The sequence below is a fragment of the Callithrix jacchus genome, chromosome 7 (assembly GCF_049354715.1).
Source record: "Callithrix jacchus isolate 240 chromosome 7, calJac240_pri, whole genome shotgun sequence".
Lineage (NCBI taxonomy): Eukaryota > Metazoa > Chordata > Mammalia > Primates > Cebidae > Callithrix > Callithrix jacchus.
In genome coordinates, this window is record NC_133508.1 from 151556488 (window position 1) to 151574547 (window position 18060).

Below are 18060 nucleotides of genomic sequence, written 5' to 3' on the forward strand. Positions count from 1 at the left end.
CCTTAAACAAATAGTGTTAAAATATTAAATAATATATGGTGAAGAGCACTTGAGAAATTAGTTCTTCCCCCTCTTTCTGCTCCCTCTTATCCTAAGGTGAGTACCCCCTTTTGGCCAATGGTAGATATTTAAAAGTTTTTTTTCATTTCTTTTTTTTTCTTTTTTTTTTTATTTTGAGGTAGAGTCTCGCTCTGTGCCCAGGCTGGAGTGCAGTGGCGCATTCAGCTCCCTACAACCTCTGCCTCCCAGATTCAAGTGATTTTCCTGCCTCAGTCTCCCAAGTAGCTGGGATTTGACACACCTGGCTAATTTTTTGTATTTTTAGTAGAGATGGGTTTCACCATGTTGGCCAAGCTGACCTCCTGACCTCAAATGATTCACCTACCTCGGTCTCCCAAAGTGCTGGGATTACAGGCATGAGCCACCATGCCCAGCCCTGTGGTAGATTTTTCAAATCTTTATTGTGAAAAACAGGGCAGATACATACGCTAGGTTATATTGCTCTGACTCTTAATTCAACATTAGTACTTTCAGCTGCTATTTTACTCATTTCAGGAAACTTCTATGGAACTCCCAAGCCTCCAGCAGAACCCAGCCCTTTTCAGCCTGATCCAGTTGATCAGGTCCTCTTTGATAATGAGTTTGATGCAGAATCTCAAAGAAAACGAACTACATCTGTCAGCAAGATGGAAAGAATGGATAGCTCTCTTCCTGAAGAGGAAGAAGATGAGGACAAAGAAGCTATTAATGGCAGTGGAAACACAGGTTTGTAAAGATGAACAACTTTTTTTTTTTAATTGTACTTTAAGTTCTGGGGTACATGTTCAGGTCATATAAGATTGTTACATAGGTATACACATGCCATGGATAGATGAATAACTTCTAACTGATCGTCTAGATTGATTTTGCTATTACGTTGAATTAAAAGCACTAAACTTTTTTACAAAGCATATGGAGAGCAAGTGATGGGGTTTTAATATATTTGTAAAGGTTGTATGTGGAGCAAAGTGTATTTCTGTAAGCTACAGTGAGTTGTTCCAATTTGGATAAATTAATGATCAGCTATCATTAGTAATAAATATATGCCATTACCCTGCTGTCTAAAATATTTGAGATTCGCCTCTGATGTTGGAATATGGGAATCTTGTTGGCCTATGTCTTTCTTTACAGGATGTAAACAATATATGGATGTTTTAGAATGTAGACTTCAGCCTAAACAAAGTAAATAGGGCTTGAAAGTATGCTGGTAAAAATTATCTAAAAGGTTTGTGTGTAATATTTTGAATTTAAATTTTGGATTCACTCATAGAAAATTTTCAAATATGACTTTCTTCATTAAATGTAAAGCCAACAGAAATTCAGTGGTGAAGAATCTGCTTCTTTTGAGTAGTGCTAATTAATGTGGTGATTGCTTAGAGGGTTCTTAGACTTGTAACTGAGAGTATAACTAGGAAACCATAGAATCACAGCTGAGCTTATTCAGTTGTATTCATTGGAAAAATTCCATTCAGAACACTAGAATGTAAATTTCACGGGGCTGGAGTTTTGCTTTTTTTGTTCACAGTTCTTTTTCTTCCATCAAAAACAATGCCTGGCATGTAATAGGAACTGAAATTCTCAAATTTGCAGAACCCATTTCCTTATCATTTTCCCAAAGCACCCTGATCTTTTCTTTCATCAGTTATGAAGATTTTATATGTATATTATGTTTATTAAGTTAATACGTTCATTATCTCCCACTCCAGAGTGTGAGTTCTGTTTTATAGTCCTAACTTTTTACGTAGTTATGCCACATAGTATGTTTAATGTTAAATGGATTACCCCAATGTATTCAAGTGTAAATACTAAAAACAGGTTTTAAAAGGTTTAGGTGAATTCATTTCTCATTTATAGGAATTACTAAGGGAAATCATTATACCGTGGAGCCTTTTAATGTTGATATCAGCTTTGCTATCCCACAAAATTAAGTCTGCTAACATATAAAAATGCTAAACAGAATTGGAGACCATGAACCTTTCCCAATATAGGAATTTATATGTTCTTGATTTAAGGGAAAAGAAAATTTTCTTTTTATACTTCCTAATACAGAGCCTTTCAGTGATCACTGCAGTTCTTTTAGAGGTAAACTCGTTTATAATCTCTATAGTTTATGCTTCGTGTAAGTGACTTGTTAAACTGATGTCACATACACTTGATGTTAATATTTAAAGGGAGAATGTCCAAGGGTATGTGACAGGCAGTTCGTATACTACCTCTTATGTATAGATACCATAGGACACTTACATTGAATTACATATTTCTTTGTAATAGGAAATATGCAGAACACTTAAGTGAAAAAATACAAAGCACCTGCCTACAGACAGAATTCACCTTCTGAATAAGTATTAACTGTAGTTGTTAGTTAACTAATCAGTTGGGGAAATTTAACTAACTAATTGATTTAGTTAGTTAACTAATCAATTGTTAGTTAACTAATCAATTGGAATAGTTAACAAATCAATTGCTTTGTGTATTGCTTTTGGGTGTTTGTTTTGAGACAGTCTCCCTCTGTTGCTCAGGCTGGAGTGCAGTGGTGCAATCTTGGCTCACTGCAATTAATCTCTGTCTCCCGGGCTCAAGCAATTCTCATGTCTCAGCCTCTTGAGTAGCTGGGGTTACCGGCATTTGCCACCTGCCTGGATAATTTTTGTGTTTTTAGTAGAGGCAGGTTTTCACCATGTTGGTCAGGCTGGTCTCGAATTCCTTGCCTCTGGTGATCCGCCTACCTCAGCCTCCCAAACTGCTAGGATGACAAGGCGTTAGCCACCGTGCCTGGCCTGTGTATCACTTTTGAATCCCTGCTTTGAAAAATCAGAAAATTGTGGGAGAGTGGAAATGAGGAGAGAATAGCTAAAGCTTTATTTGTGTACACCTATATGTTTATTATTTTATATCTTGCTGAAGAAATAACCGAAAAGAATGCTAAAATGGCCACGTACAATAACATACTATGTAATAATTATAATTTTTTTCTAAGAAATGGTTTTATATAAAGAACATCTTCCCAAGTCATTGGCTATTAAGCAAACTCCTTTATTCAATCGCTTGGAACTATGTTAAGAAAAGTATTATAGATCATATACTTTCTTTTGCTTTTCCCCAACATGGTTATTTCCCAACAGTGTAGCTCCTCTCCAGATTGGTTTATACATTAGGCACTTTTAAGTTCTATCATTTTTTCTGCATGTAAAATAAATCATGTGTTTGATTCATTTATTTGTTGAACAAATGCATAGTAAGCACTTACTAGAATACTAAATGCCATTGTTCTAAGTGCTAGAAATAAAGCAGTGAACAAAACAGACAAAAACTCATCAGGAACTATACTTTCTGATGGGAGAGACAGAACTGGCCAACTTAAATGAATAATATACATTGTGTGTTAGATGGTGCTACAGAGAAAAATAAAGCAGAGCAGGAGGTGGTAAGATGTGGTGGCCAAGGTTTGCAATTTTAGACAGAGTGGAAGAAAAGACTTGAAAGAAGTGAGTAAAGTAAAAATATTTGGGAGAAGAACATTCTAGACAAACAGAACTGGAGGTGCACATGCCCTGAGATGGGAGCATACCTAGAATATTCAGGCAATAGCAAGGAAACCAGAGTGATTGGATGCAATGTGAACAGTGCATTCTATGTAGTTGGAGCAGAGTGAGGGAAGTCAACAGAATAGAATAGTAACCAATAAGATCAGTCAGATAATGATGGGTATGAGGAGGGAGGAATGCTGCATATCATAGAGGATCTTGTAGGTCATTGTAATTATTTGGGTTTTTATTCTAAGATGAGAAACCATTGTGGGTTTTGATTCAAAGAATAACATGGTACAACAGTTTTTAACAGGCTTATTCTAATTACTGTATTGCAAATAGGCAAAAGGAGGACATGGACAAAATAGGGATAGCAGTTAGGAGGTTATTGAATGTGCAAGGAAGAAGCAATCACATGTTGCTGTTAACTCAAGTAGGATGGAACTGAGAAATGATCATTGAATTTAGCAATGTGGAGGTTATTGATGACCTTGATAAGAATAGTTTAATGATAGGTATTTAAAAGCCTTGTTGGAGTGAGGTCCAGAGATAACTGGAAGAGTGGAAGCGGATATAGCAAATATCAACTATTTCAAGTGGTTTGGTGTAAAGAGGAAAGAAATAGTTTGGCTGCCAAAGGGTAAAGAGAATTATTTTCGTTTTGCAGAACTGAGAACATGTTTTTATGTGGATAGATATGATCTAATAGAGAAGACTGGTGATGCAGGAATGAGAGTGAAAGAATTGCTGTAAACAAGAGAGAATGGAATATAATTTATAATTGGAGGGTTAGCCCTAGCTAGGAGTACAGACAGTTCTTCCACAGTAACAGATGGTGGAGTCAATGGGCACAGTTGCTGTGTAGATGTGATGGTGGGAGTTTGTGGACGTTTTCTTCTGCTTGCTTCTGTTTTCTTAGTGAAATAAGATACAAGGTCATCATATGAGATTAAAGATAAGGGAAAAGTAGTGGATGATTTAAGGAGAAAGAAAGTATGAAATAATTGTCTTGGAGAGTGTCAGAGTGAATCGACTAAAGAAATGTACTGTGATCATTATGCATCATTAAATGCCCACTGAAGGTTAATGATCATGAATTTAAAGTAAACTTGTCAGCATTGCCTGTATTCAGCTGCATATACTGATATGGAGTAGGTGGAGAGTAGGATTTAAGCAGAGTTATGATTTACCCAGGCAAGTATTATGAAGTTAGGTGAGGGAAAAGGAATCAGGAATATTTAAAAGGGAATAATTATAGTGGCTCATAGTGGAATTTAATTTGGCTTAGCAGGGCAATGGAGAAATGGGTAGAAGATAAGGAACAGTGAAAGGTAGTAAGTAGTAGGGCATGGTTAGATAAAGGATGGTTGGAGTTGAAATACTATAGAGAAAGATATCTAAGGATATATAAGATCTCTCAGATTCTCTGATTCTGAGGCATTGCCTGGAATTTGAAGTTGTTATAGTGATCATAGCATCGTTTAAGTTTTAGAAACAAGTTTTAAGTACAAGAATTGTGAACTCCCTAGACAGTACCCAAATTTTAGTATTTTTACCTACCTTATGGGCTTTGGGACTCTAAAAGGATGTTAATATTACTAAACAGAGAATTATATTTAACAACAGGAACTCTATTAGAGTGTAATTTTTTTAATTACTATTATTTAAAGGCCAGTGTTAAATGTGTACAAGACAGCTTAGTATAGCAGATAAGAGCATAGACCATTTAGATTCAAATAATGGCTTTGCTATTTATTGGCAGTATAATTTTGACTAAGTTAAGTTAACCTCCCTGTGCCTTATTTTTCTCAATCTATAAAACAGGAATAGTAATAATAGATACTCACAAGGTTGCTGTGATGATTATGAGTTAGCATATAGAAAGCACTTAAAATAGAACCTGATGCATAAAAGGACTGCATTAGTGCTTGCTGTAGCTGCTGTGGCTTATTAAGATTTATACTGAATTAATTCTAGTGTTGTTTTTTGCTTCTTTCCCAGACTAGCATCAGAGGTGTCAATTAGTAGAGGAAAAGAGTTGAATATGTATTTTAAAATTTATAGCAGAATGTGGACATAATAGACAAGAAATTTGCAATATTTGTGTATTTGGAATTTTTTTATAAATGAAAGATACTGTTGGAAGAAGAATGTAACTTTACCTGCTTTTCACACTGTTCTGTTTTGAACAATGGCAGAAAACAGAGAGAGGCATTCTGAGTCATCTGACTGGATGAAGACTGTTCCGAGTTATAACCAAACAAATAGCTCCATGGACTTTAGAAATTATATGATGAGAGATGAGACTCTGGAACCACTGCCCAAAAACTGGGAAATGGCCTACACTGACACAGGGATGATCTACTTCATTGAGTAAGCAAACGTCTCTATCTCTTCTAATGTGCCCTAACACCAATGAGGATTGCCTAAGATGTTTTTAAACCTCCTTTTGGATACATAACTTTTTCAGAAGACTCATTTAAATGTTTTTCTTTCTTTAAAAATATTTTTCATAAGGCCAGGTACAGTGGCTCACGCCTATAATCCCAGCACTTTAGGAGGCTGAGGTGGGTGGAACACAAGGTCAGGAGATCAAGACCATCCTGGCCAACATGGTAAAACCCCATCTCTACTAAAAATACAGAAAATTAGCTGGACATGGTGGAGCACACCTGTAGTCCAAGGTATTCGGGAAGCTGAGGCAGGGGAATTGCTTGAACTCAGGAGGCAGAGGTTGCAGTGAGCCAAGATTGTACCACTGCACTCCAGCCTGGCAACATAGCAAGACTCCGTCTCAAATATATATATATATATATACATATATATTTTTTTTCCATAAAACTGACAGTTGATTTTTAATCTGATTTAATCTGACATTTCATTTTTATTTGACTTGGATAAAGGAATAGTATATTTGACTTCTAGTTTTATAAGAGCAAGAGGATTAAAAACAGTTCATCACATATGATGAAAAACATAAAGAATAAAGGGTTAAAAAAATTAAAAAAAATTTGCTTTACTGTTTAAAAAACTTTTAGGTAGATTGTCCAGCTTAATGAGGATTTTAAGAACTGTCGGGCCGGGCACGGTGGCTTAAGCCTGTAATCCCAGCACTTTGGGAGGCCGAGGCGGGTGGATCACGAGGTCAACAGATCAAGACCATCCTGGTCAACATGGTGAAACCCCGTCTCTACTAAAAATTACAAAAAAATTAGCTGGGCATGGTGCCGCGTGCCTGTAATCCCAGCTACTCAGGAGGCTGAGGCAGGAGAATTGCCTGAACCCAGGGGGCAGAGGTTGTGGTGAGCCGAGATTGTGCCATTGCACTCCAGCCTGGGAAACAAGAGCGAAACTCCGTCTCAAAAAAAAAAAAAAAAGAACTGTCATCATGAGTAGGAGCATATTATTATCTGAGCTAAATATTTTCAGTTCTAGAGTTTGGGTTTGACATGTTCAGGCAATATAATTAAATGATATAGGAAGAAAATATTGATTCAGAGTTATTGGTACAAATTTAAGTTCACAAAAACACCATTTTAAAGGAAAAGCACTATTAATATATTTATAGAGACACTGAATACCACATGTATTAGATCAACCTAAAATTATATGTTGTTTGCACCAGAGAATATTATTATGCAAGTAATTATTGAAAGTTTTATCATAAATAATTTTTATATTCTCATGTCGCTGTAATTCTCATCTTAATTTGCCCAAAGGTAGAATATTAATGTAGTACAGTTACAGAATATAACAATTAACAACAGTTAAAATATTTGGCACTGGGCATTACACTCAAAGAACATATACTTACAAATGAATTTGGAGTGGGGGACTTGAATCTGTTTCCTCAGATGGTCCCAATTCCATAGCCTTCCAAAAGAGTGAGCATCTTGCTATACCAAATAGGATTCTAGTTTTTATATAGTAGTTCTGTATATGGCACGTTATTGATGAGGTTATACATTTATATAAACATTCATTACCACAATTATATAAAACAGGTACAATCAGGTCGTATATTCTTCTTTATTGACAACCTTCAGGGGCTTATTAAGGGCAATTTACACTTTTGACTTTCATGCTGACTTTAGAACTAAACCCGAAAATAAGGTGTAGAGTCATTAGAAGTAGCTAAAATATCTTTAAAAACAGATTATGAGATTGAATCTAACAGTACTTCACCCTGCAAACAGGAGTAAGTTAGTAAATTAAAGGGGGAGAATAATTATTAAAAGAAATGTTTTTATAGTTAAATATATTTAAATAGATTAAAGATCTAAACGTAAGACCTGAAATTATAAAAAGGAAGAAAACATAAGGAAAAAGTTTTATCACATTGGATTTGTCAAGGACTTCTTAGATATGATACCAAAAGCACAGGCAACAAAAGCAAAAGTAGAGAAAAAGGGACAACAACAAACTTTAAAACTTCTGCATAGCAAAGCAATCGACAGAGTGAAGAAGCAATATATAGAATAGGAGAAAATATTTCTAAAACATATATTATAAAGGGTTAATGTGTAGAATATAGTTAAATATTTGCTGCTAGATAAAACTGTTTTGTTTGGTATAACATGGTTGATCTGTACTACTGCTACTGTTGAAAAATCCAGCTGTAAGAAAAGAATATTCATATAGGTCTTTAGACTTTAGTTCTTATGTTTTGGGAATAGCCCCTATGGATATGTCTTCTCCTTGGAAAATGTTGGGTAAAATTTTAGCGAATTGTCTACATCTGCTAATTTAGCAATAAAATTTTGGATCACAGGAACCTAAGTTAAGCTTTTCTCAAGTAGCAGTTTTTAGTTTGGTTTAGCAAGGTATTTCGCGTTGTTGTTGTTATTGTTTCCCTAATAATCTGTGTGGCTCCTAGGCCCCTGAGTTCTCATCCCTTTCATTTTCTAAAAAGTTTTTTTAGCAAAAAGAAAATTCAAATTTGGGGAGATTATTTCTCTAATAGAATGAGTAATATAGACTTTCTAGAAACAATCCCACTTTTTCCTACAGAAATTAGCTATTATCCAGCATATAAAAGAAGTGTTTCTATCACATTCTACCAACCAGTATTATACCAAGCAATGGCTATATAGCTCTACAAGTACCTGAGGGGTTAGAAAAGGTATAGAAGATGTTATTAATTCCCTGAAACCTTTTGGCTTCATTTTCTAAGAGTGACCTATCTAAGGTCAAGGCAGAAATTAGTGAGTTTATCTCGTGTTAAACACACTCAGGAAAGATAACTTGTTTACATTCATTGTTGCTAATTAATAACAGTTAATTACTTCAGTTAAGTATGACATGGTACGCCAATAATAACTTTAGGCAGGAGAATCACTTGAGCCCAGGAGTTCAAAACCAGCCTAGGCAACATAGCAAGGCCCTGTCTCTACAAATAAAAAGTTTTTAAGTTGTTGGGTATCGTGGTGCACACCTGTAGTCACAGTTACTTGGGAAGCTGAAGCAGGAGGTTCACTTGAGTCCAGGAGGTCAAGGCTGCACTGAGCTGTGATCATGCCACTGCACCTGGGCAATTGAGCAAGACTCTGTGTCAAAATCATGATAGTAATAACAGTAATAACTTTAATTTACATTTTATTCCCTTCCTATGTGTTTTCTTCCATGACTTTTTCTTTCTTTAATATTCTTGTATTTAAGGTATTTAAATTAACACTGTCCACTAAGCAATGAGATAGTTTTGCTTGGGTATTAGTATCGGGATGCATGATGACCTGGTCTGAAGGTAACTGACTATGACATATAATGAAATTAAACAAATACTGCTCTCTAAAGTCATCTTTGGCCTATTTCATGAAATGAGTCAGAGGACAGGATATTTTTATCCTTTCCTTTTTTCCAGTGTGGACCATGCTGATGAAAACTTAGTTTTACAGAGTGGAGTTTAACTATACCTGTTGCTTTTACTTGCATGTAGCAGCAACAGCCACTTGAAACTCTTTGTTTTATTTTATTCTATTTTATTTTAAAAAGTCCCTGAGGGCAGGGGCTCTACCTAATTGTTCATTTATTTTTATATTCCAGCTCCCAACATCCTACCTACATATTACAGGCAGGCAAGAAATATAGTAGTTTTTGAAGGGAAGGAGGAAGGAGTTTAGCCACTGAGCAAACAAGGTTTTCAGTGTAGTACTTTTGGCTAGTTAATGCACAGTATGTGGCTATGCACCCACCTTTGGAAACATTTTTAACTACTTAAATAGTGTCTGTTATTCCATTCGTGGCATTTTAGGCCTTCTTCAAAGTTCGATTCTTAAGTTAGTGCCTCTAGCGTTACCATTCCTTTGTGGAAATTTTGAAGTAGACTGAGAACAATAGGGTTAATGAATGAATCTGAGCTGTGCAAATGGAGCTGTAGGAGATTAGTGTTCAAACATCATATACCTTTTAGTCACTTTTAATCTTTACTTTTGAAATAATTTTCTCCTCCTTTATTTTACTGTTTCTAATTAAAATCTTTATTCTACAGCCACAATACCAAGACAACCACCTGGTTGGATCCTCGTCTTTGTAAGAAAGCCAAAGCCCCTGAAGACTGTGAAGATGGAGGTAGAGATTCATGCACTTTTTCTGTCATACTTATTCTTTTAATCCTTTCTTGCTCTTCTTGCTCAGATAATGAGTTTTCCAAAACCCTAAACAAACAGTAATGTACACAAGCACAATAGCAGTAGGTAGATACCATAACCAACTAATTATGTCATTACATCTAATTTTATGAGAGATTTCTTTTTGAGGATTACATAACTCTAAAAAAAACCAGTAAAATACATTTGTCCTTTTGTTGACATCTGTCCTGAAGACAGACTTTTAAAAATCTAAATAAATATTCAAAATTAGGCACATCCTTAACCATAAGGTAGGTTTATCATGTCTTTTGAAATTTTTTGAGTATATTTAGTATACATTACAATAGATTTGCAAGTATCTATAGCTATAGCTATTCCTTAGCCATTTATAGCAGCAGTAGAAATTCAATGGAAGTCTTTAATATAGGTCCCCACATGTATACGCATTTACTTTTTACTGCTTAAAGGAAAAATTATTTCTCTAAGAATCATCAGATAATAGCACTTACCTGTCTTATATATTATAGATTATATTTAACATTATAGTTTTGAGCTGAGTATGGTGGCACATACCTCTAGTCCTAGCTATATGGGTATCTGAAATGGGAAGATTGCTTGAGCCTAGGAGTTTGAGATCACAGTGAGCTGTGATCATGCCACTGCACTCCAGTCTGGGCAAGAGTGTGAGACCGCATCTCTAAAAAATAATAAATAAACAAATTTTTTAAAAGAGTAGAGTTTTGTAAATAAGTATAGAATTTACTTCATCCAAAATTGTTTGCTGTATCTTCACCTTTGCAAATGAATAAAATTTGCATTTGTTTTATATTACTAATCAGAAAGTATGTATTAATTGGTTTTTAAAAATAAGTGGCTTAAAATGAGGTTCACAGTAGTCCTCCTTGTATTGAAGTCCAATCTATAAAAATAAATAGAATTTCCACATAGTTGTGCAGCATAATTATAATATAATGTTTAGAGTTTTCTAGGAAGAAGCAATCAGGAAAAGGAATTGTTTAAAATTCTCTCTACAACAGCATCGAAAAATGTTAGATAAGTTGGAACTAATCTTCTGAACGATGTGCAAGTTCTCAACACTAAAAACTACAAAACATAATTGGAAGACATTAAGGAAGACTTAAAATAATTGACAAGAGGGTGGGCATGGTGGCTCATGTCTGTAATTACAGCCAATGTGGATGTGATCGCTTGAGCCCAGGGGTTCAAGACTAGCCTGATGACAGGGTGAAACTCTGTCTCTCCTAAAAATGCAAAAACTTGCTGGGGCTGGTAGCATGCACCTGTACTCCCAGCTACTTGGGAGGCTGAGGTGAGAGGATCACTTGAGCCCAGGAGGTTGAGGCTGCAGTGAGCTGTGATCACACCACTGCACTCGAGCCTGGGTGACAGAGTGAGACCCTTTCTCAAAATAATGATGATAATAATAGTAATAGACAATATATATAGTGTTCATTAGCCAAACAACCTTACAAAAAAGACAAAGTTGGAGGACATAGGGTACCAGATTTGAAAACTTATTTTAGAGCTACAGTGATAAAGACAGTTTGGTACTGACATAAGGATAGATAAATAGATCAGTAAAACAAAATAGAGACTCTAGAAATCAATGCACATGTATGTAGTCACTTGATTTTCAACCAAGGTGCCAACTCAATTCAATGAGGAAAGGAAAAGTGTTTTTAACAAACGATGCCAGAGAACTACTGGATATTGATATGGAAAAATGGATCTCAACTATACCTCACTTCATACAAACAGTTAATTTTAGATGATCAAAGACTTAACTATAAAAGCTAGAACATAAAGCTTTTGGAAGAAAATATAGTAGAGTATCTTCATGACGTCAGAATTGGCAAAGATTTCTTATACAGGCCACAAAAAGTATGAACCATAGAAGAAAAAATTAATATTTTCCATGTAATAGAAATTTTAAATTTCTATTCCTCAGAAGATACCATTGAAAAATAAATAGACAAAGTCACAGACTTTGCAATATGTATTTGCCAAAAGAATTAAATTCACAATCTATAAGAACTCTTTACTACTCAATAATATTGCCAAATTTTAAAATGGGCAAAATATTTTAATGAGCATTTCATCAAAGAAAATATACAAATAATCCATAAAACATGAAAAGATATTAAAAATTATTAGTCGTTAGTGTTTTGCATATTAAAACCACAGTGATCTACTGCTTTACACCCACTAGAATGACTATAACAATAACAATTAAAAAAAACCAGATAACTAATTTTGGGAAGGATAGGGAGAAACAGTAACCCTTTTACATTGCTGTGCCATTGGAAAATAGTATAGCCACTTTGGAGAAGAGTTTGGCAGCCTCTTAAAAGGTTAAATATAAATTTACTGTATGACCTAGTAATTTTACTCCTAGGTATCTACCCAAGAGGAATGAAAATAAAAGTCCTCATAAAGACTTGCATGCAAATATTCATAGCAGCACTATTCATAATAGCCAAAAAGTGGAAACAACCCAATTGTCCATTAACCAATGAGTGGATAAATAAAATGTGGTATAACACTACAATGGAATACTATTCAGCAATAAAAAGGAGCAGAATACTCTATGTTCAAACCTCAAAAATGTGCCAAGTGAAGAAGTTAGACATAATAGGCCAGATATTGTTTGGTTCTCTTTGTATGAAATGTCCAAAATAGGCAAATCTGTGGCAATAGAAAATAGGTTAGTGGTTGCCTTGGACTAAGGATAAAAATAGAAATTAACTGTAAGCAGCATGAGGACTCTTATTGGAGTAATGAAGACATTTTAAAACTGGATTGTGGTGATAGTTGTACAACTCAGTAAATTATTAAAAATCATTGAACTGTATACTTAAACAGATGAATTGTTATGTAAATTACACCTCAATAAAGTTGTTTTTAAAATGACCAGAGGACTTACACACTTCACAAAAAAGATAAAAAAATAGTCAAGAAGAACATGAAAGTTGCTTATCATTAGTTACCACTACAGTGAGATACCATCAACATCCGCTATGAGGGCTAGAGATACCATCTATATCCTTTAGAAGGACTACAGTAAAGTAATCTGGCGCTCAGCAGAAACCTCACATGCCAGAAGGGATTGGGGTCCCATCTTCAACCACCTTAAACATAGTAAGTGTCAGCCAAGAATTTTGATTCCAGCAATACCACGTTTCATAAATGAAGAAGAAATAAAGCCTTTTTCAGACAAGTAAATGCTGAAGGAATTTGACACTACCAGATCAGCCCTACAACATATGGTAAAAGGACTTCTAAATCTTGAAACAAAAAGTTGATATGCACCAGAATAGAACATCTTGAAAGCATAAAACTCACATGGCCTATAAAACAGTAGCACAGTGAAGAAAACAGAGTACTAGGTAATAATCAACATGATGACTGGAATAGCACCTTATATCTCAATATTAATATTGAATGTAAATGGTCTAAATGCTCACTTAAAAGATGAAGATTGGCAGAATGGATAATAATTCACAAACCAAATATCTGCTGTCTTGAAGAGATTCACCTAACACATAGGTAGTCTTATAGACTCAAGGTAAAAGATTGGAAAAAGATATTTCACACAAGTGGAAACCAAAAGTGAGCAGGAGTAGCTATTTTTATGTCAGATAAAACATATTTTAAAGCAACACCAGTTAAAAAAAAACACAAAGAAGGTCATTATACAATGATTAAAGAATCTATTTGACAAGAAGATATTGCAATACTAAATATATATACACCTAACTCTAGAGCCCCCAGATTCATAAACCAATTGCTACTAGACCTAAGAAAAGAGATAGCAACACAATAATAGTGAGGACTTCAACACTCTACTGACAGCACTGGACAGATCATTGGGGCAGAAAATCAAGAAAACACTGGACTTAAACCACACTCTGGAACAAATGAACCCAGCAGATATTTACAAAACACTCTACCCAAGAACTGCAGAATATACATTCTTCTCATCAGCACATGGAACATTCTGCAAAATAGACCATATGATAGGCCACAATACAAGTCTCAATAAATTTTTAAAAATCAAAATCATATCAAGTATCTTAGACCACAGTGGAATAAAACTAGAAATCAACTCCTAAAGGAACCCTAAAAACTATACAAATGCATGGAAATTAAACAGTCTGCTCCTAAATGATTTTTGGGTTTAGAACAAAGTCAAGATGGAAATACTAAAATTATTTGAAATGAATGATAATAGTGACATCAGTTATCAAAGCATCTGAGATACAGCAAAGCAGTGCTGAGAGAAAAGTGTATAGCACTAAATTGCTACATCAGAAAGTCTGAAAGATCACAAATTGATAACGTAATGTCATAACTCAAGGAACTAGAGAAATAAGAGCAAACCCAAAGTTAGTGGAATAAAAGAAATAACAAAGTTGAGAGCAAAATTAACTGAAATTGAAACAAACAAAAACAATAGGCCAGGTACAGTGGCGCATGCTTATAATTCCAGCACTTTAGGAGGCCAGGGCAAGGGGATTGCTTGGGAGTTCAAGAGCAGCCTGAGCAACATGGTAAGACCCTATCTCTACCAAAAAAAAAAACAAAAAAACACCACACGCAAATTAGCCAGGCATAGTGGTGTATACCTGTGGTCCTAACTTCTCCAGAGACTGAGGTGGGAAGATTACTTGAGCCCAGGAGGCAGAGGCTGCAGTAAGAAGAGACTGTGCCACTGCATTCCAGCCTGAGAAACAAAGCAAGATTGCCTCAAAAAATAAAATAAAAACAAAGTTGTACATATATATATAGACACACACACACACACATATGGGTACATAAATACACACACATACACATATACATACACAGAAGGTCAAAGAGACAAAGAGCCAGTTATTTGAAAAAGACACACAAAATCTATACACCATTAGCTAGATTAACCAAGAAGATAAAAAATTCAAATAAGCTCAATTAGAAATGAAAATGGAGACATTACAACAAACACCACAGAAATACAAAAGATAATTTGAGGCTACTATGAAAACCTCTATGCACACAAACTAGAAAATCTAGAGGACTGGATAAATTCGTGGAAACATACAATCAGTAATTACTGATTGAATCAGTAATTTTTAAATTGCCAACAACAACAACAAAAAGCCCAAGGCCAAATGGATTTACAGCCAAATTCTCCCATACATTCAAAGAAGAGTTGGTATCAATCCTATTGAAAATACTTCAAAAGATTGAGAAAGAGGGAATCCTTTCTAACTCATTCTGTGAAGCCAGTATCACCTTGATACCAAAACCAGGAAAAGACATAACAAAAAAATAAAACTACAGACCAATATCCTTGATGAACATAGAAAGACCTCAAAAGCAAATGCAACAAAAACAAAAATAAGTGGGACCTAATTAAACAAAAAAGCTTCTATACAGAAAAAGAAATAATCATAAGACAAGAAATAATCATAAGACAGTAATATTTCTCCAGAATGGGAGAAAGTATTTGCAAACTATGCATCCAACAAAGGACCAATATCCAGAATCTACAAGGAACTCAAACAAATCAGAAATAAATAAAGCCCACCAAATAATGTCAGCAAAATGTAAAAAGTGAGCAAATGACATGAATGAACATATCTCAAAGGAAGATACACAAGTGGTCAACAAACATATGGAAAAAAATACCCAGCATCACTAATCATCAGGGAAATGTAAATTTAAAAAAACACAATGAGAAATAGGAACACTTTTACACTGTTGGTGGGAGTGTAAATTAGTTCAACCATTGTGGAAGACAGTGTGGCGATTCCTCAAGGACCTAGAAACAGAAATTCCATTTGACCCAGCAATCCCATTACTGGGTATATATCCAAAGTATTATAAATCGTTCTACTATAAAGACACATGCACACTAATGTTCATTGCAGCACTGTTTACAATAGCAAAGACCTGGAAACAACCCAAATGCCCATCGATGATAGACTGGACAGGGAAACTGTGGCACATATACACCATGGAATACTATGCAGCCATCAAAAACGATGAGTTCATGTCCTTTGTAGGGACATAGATGACCTGGAAACCATCATTCTCAGCAAACTGACACAAGAACAGAAAATCAAACACTGCATGTTCTCACTCATAGGTGGGTGTTGAACAATGAGAACACATGGACACAGGGAGGGGAGCATCACACACTGGGGTCTGTTGGGGGGAAATAGGGGAGGGACAGCAGGGGGTGGGGAGTTGGGGAGAGATAGCATGGGGAGAAATGCCAGATATAGGTGATGGGGAGGAAGGCAGCAAATCACACTGCCATGTGTGTACATATGCAACAATCTTGCATGTTCTTCACATGTACCCCCAAACCTAAAATGCAATAAAAAAAAAAAAAAAAACAGGGAGAGATACCATCTTATTCCAGCCAGAGTGGCTATTATTAAAAAGGCAAAAAACAATAGATATTGGCATAGGTGTGGTGAAAAGAGAATGCTTATACCCTGCTGGTTGGCATGTAAATTAGTATAGCCTCTGTGGAAAACAGTATGGAGCTTTCTTAAATAACTAAAATTAGATCTACTATTTGATCCAGGAATCCCACTATGGGTACCTACCCAAAGAAAAAAGTTATTATATAAAAAAGACACCTGCTTATGTATGTCTATCATAGCATAATTTATAATTGCAAACATATGGAACCAATTTAAGTGCCCATCAAATTATGAGTGGATAAAGAAAATGTGTGTGTGTATGTGTGTGTGTATACATATGTGAGTGTGTGTGTATATATACACACACACATACACACACCATGGAATACTACTCAGCTATGAATGTCTTTTGCAGCAATTTGAATGGAGCCATTATTCTAAGTGACTCAGGAATGGAAAACCAAATATTGTATGTTCTCACTTATAAGTCAGAGCTAAGCTATGGGTACACAAAGGCAAACAGTAGTATAATGGACATTGAAGAATCAGAAGGGAGGAGAGTGGGATTGGGGAAAGGGATAAAAACTACATATTGGGTACAATGAAAACTTCTTGGGTGATGGGTGCACTAAAATCTCAGACTTCACTACTATACAGTTAATCCATGTAAGCAAAAATCACTTGTACCCCAATATACATATATAATATATAATATGTAATATTATTTTTATATACAGTAAAATGACATGCACTGATAATACCAAAGATGAATGAGATTTTAGAGCAACTAGCATATTCATTTATTGTGAGTGGGGGCACAAAGGCTGTGTAAATTAGTTGGCATGTAAATTAGTACAGCCTCTGAACATTTTTTAGAACTTTTGACAGTGTCCTATGAGGTAATATCTAAAGAGAAATGAAAACATGTTCCCCAAAAGACTTGACTAGAATGATTATGACAACCTTTTTCTTAATAACTCAAACCTGGAAACATCCCAAATATCTATTAAAAGGAGAATGGATAAACCATTTGTGGTATATTCTTGCAATAAAATAAAATACTACTTATCAGTAAAAAGAAAAAAGTGTTGATTGACACCCAACAACGGGGACGAGCCTCAGAAACATGTTGGAAAAGAAGCCAGACACAAGAGTAGGTTCTCAATTATTCATTATATAAAGCTTGAGAACAGGCAAAACTCATATAGGTAATAGAAATCAGAAAATGACTGGGGAGAGTGGAAGTGGGGTAAAAGATAATTCTCTGGAATGCTGTATTCTCCATCTCGGTTGAGGTGACAGTTGCACAGGCATATGCAATTGCCAAAACCCACTTTTTATAATTCAAAAGCACTTGATTTCTCCCCCGTCCCCCACAGCAAGACTGAGTTGGCTCTGTCACCCAGGCTGGAGTGCAGTGGCGTAGTCTCAGCTCACTGCAGCCTCCATCTCCCAGGTTCAAGCAGTTCT

The 18060-nt window shown here is 35.3% G+C and overlaps 1 protein-coding gene across 3 annotated transcripts in view; it reads left to right on the forward strand.

The window, feature by feature from the left end:
- MAGI3 (membrane associated guanylate kinase, WW and PDZ domain containing 3) overlaps nt 1–18060 on the forward strand; it is a 310874-nt gene that overhangs the window by 194861 nt on the left and 97953 nt on the right. For all 3 annotated transcript variants that reach the window (XM_017975031.4, XM_009001917.4, XM_002751252.6), the window contains exons 4-6: nt 556–765; nt 5765–5939; nt 10054–10133. In XM_017975031.4, coding sequence (XP_017830520.1) covers nt 556–765; nt 5765–5939; nt 10054–10133 — 465 coding nt within the window. The remainder of the gene's footprint in view (nt 1–555; nt 766–5764; nt 5940–10053; nt 10134–18060) is intronic.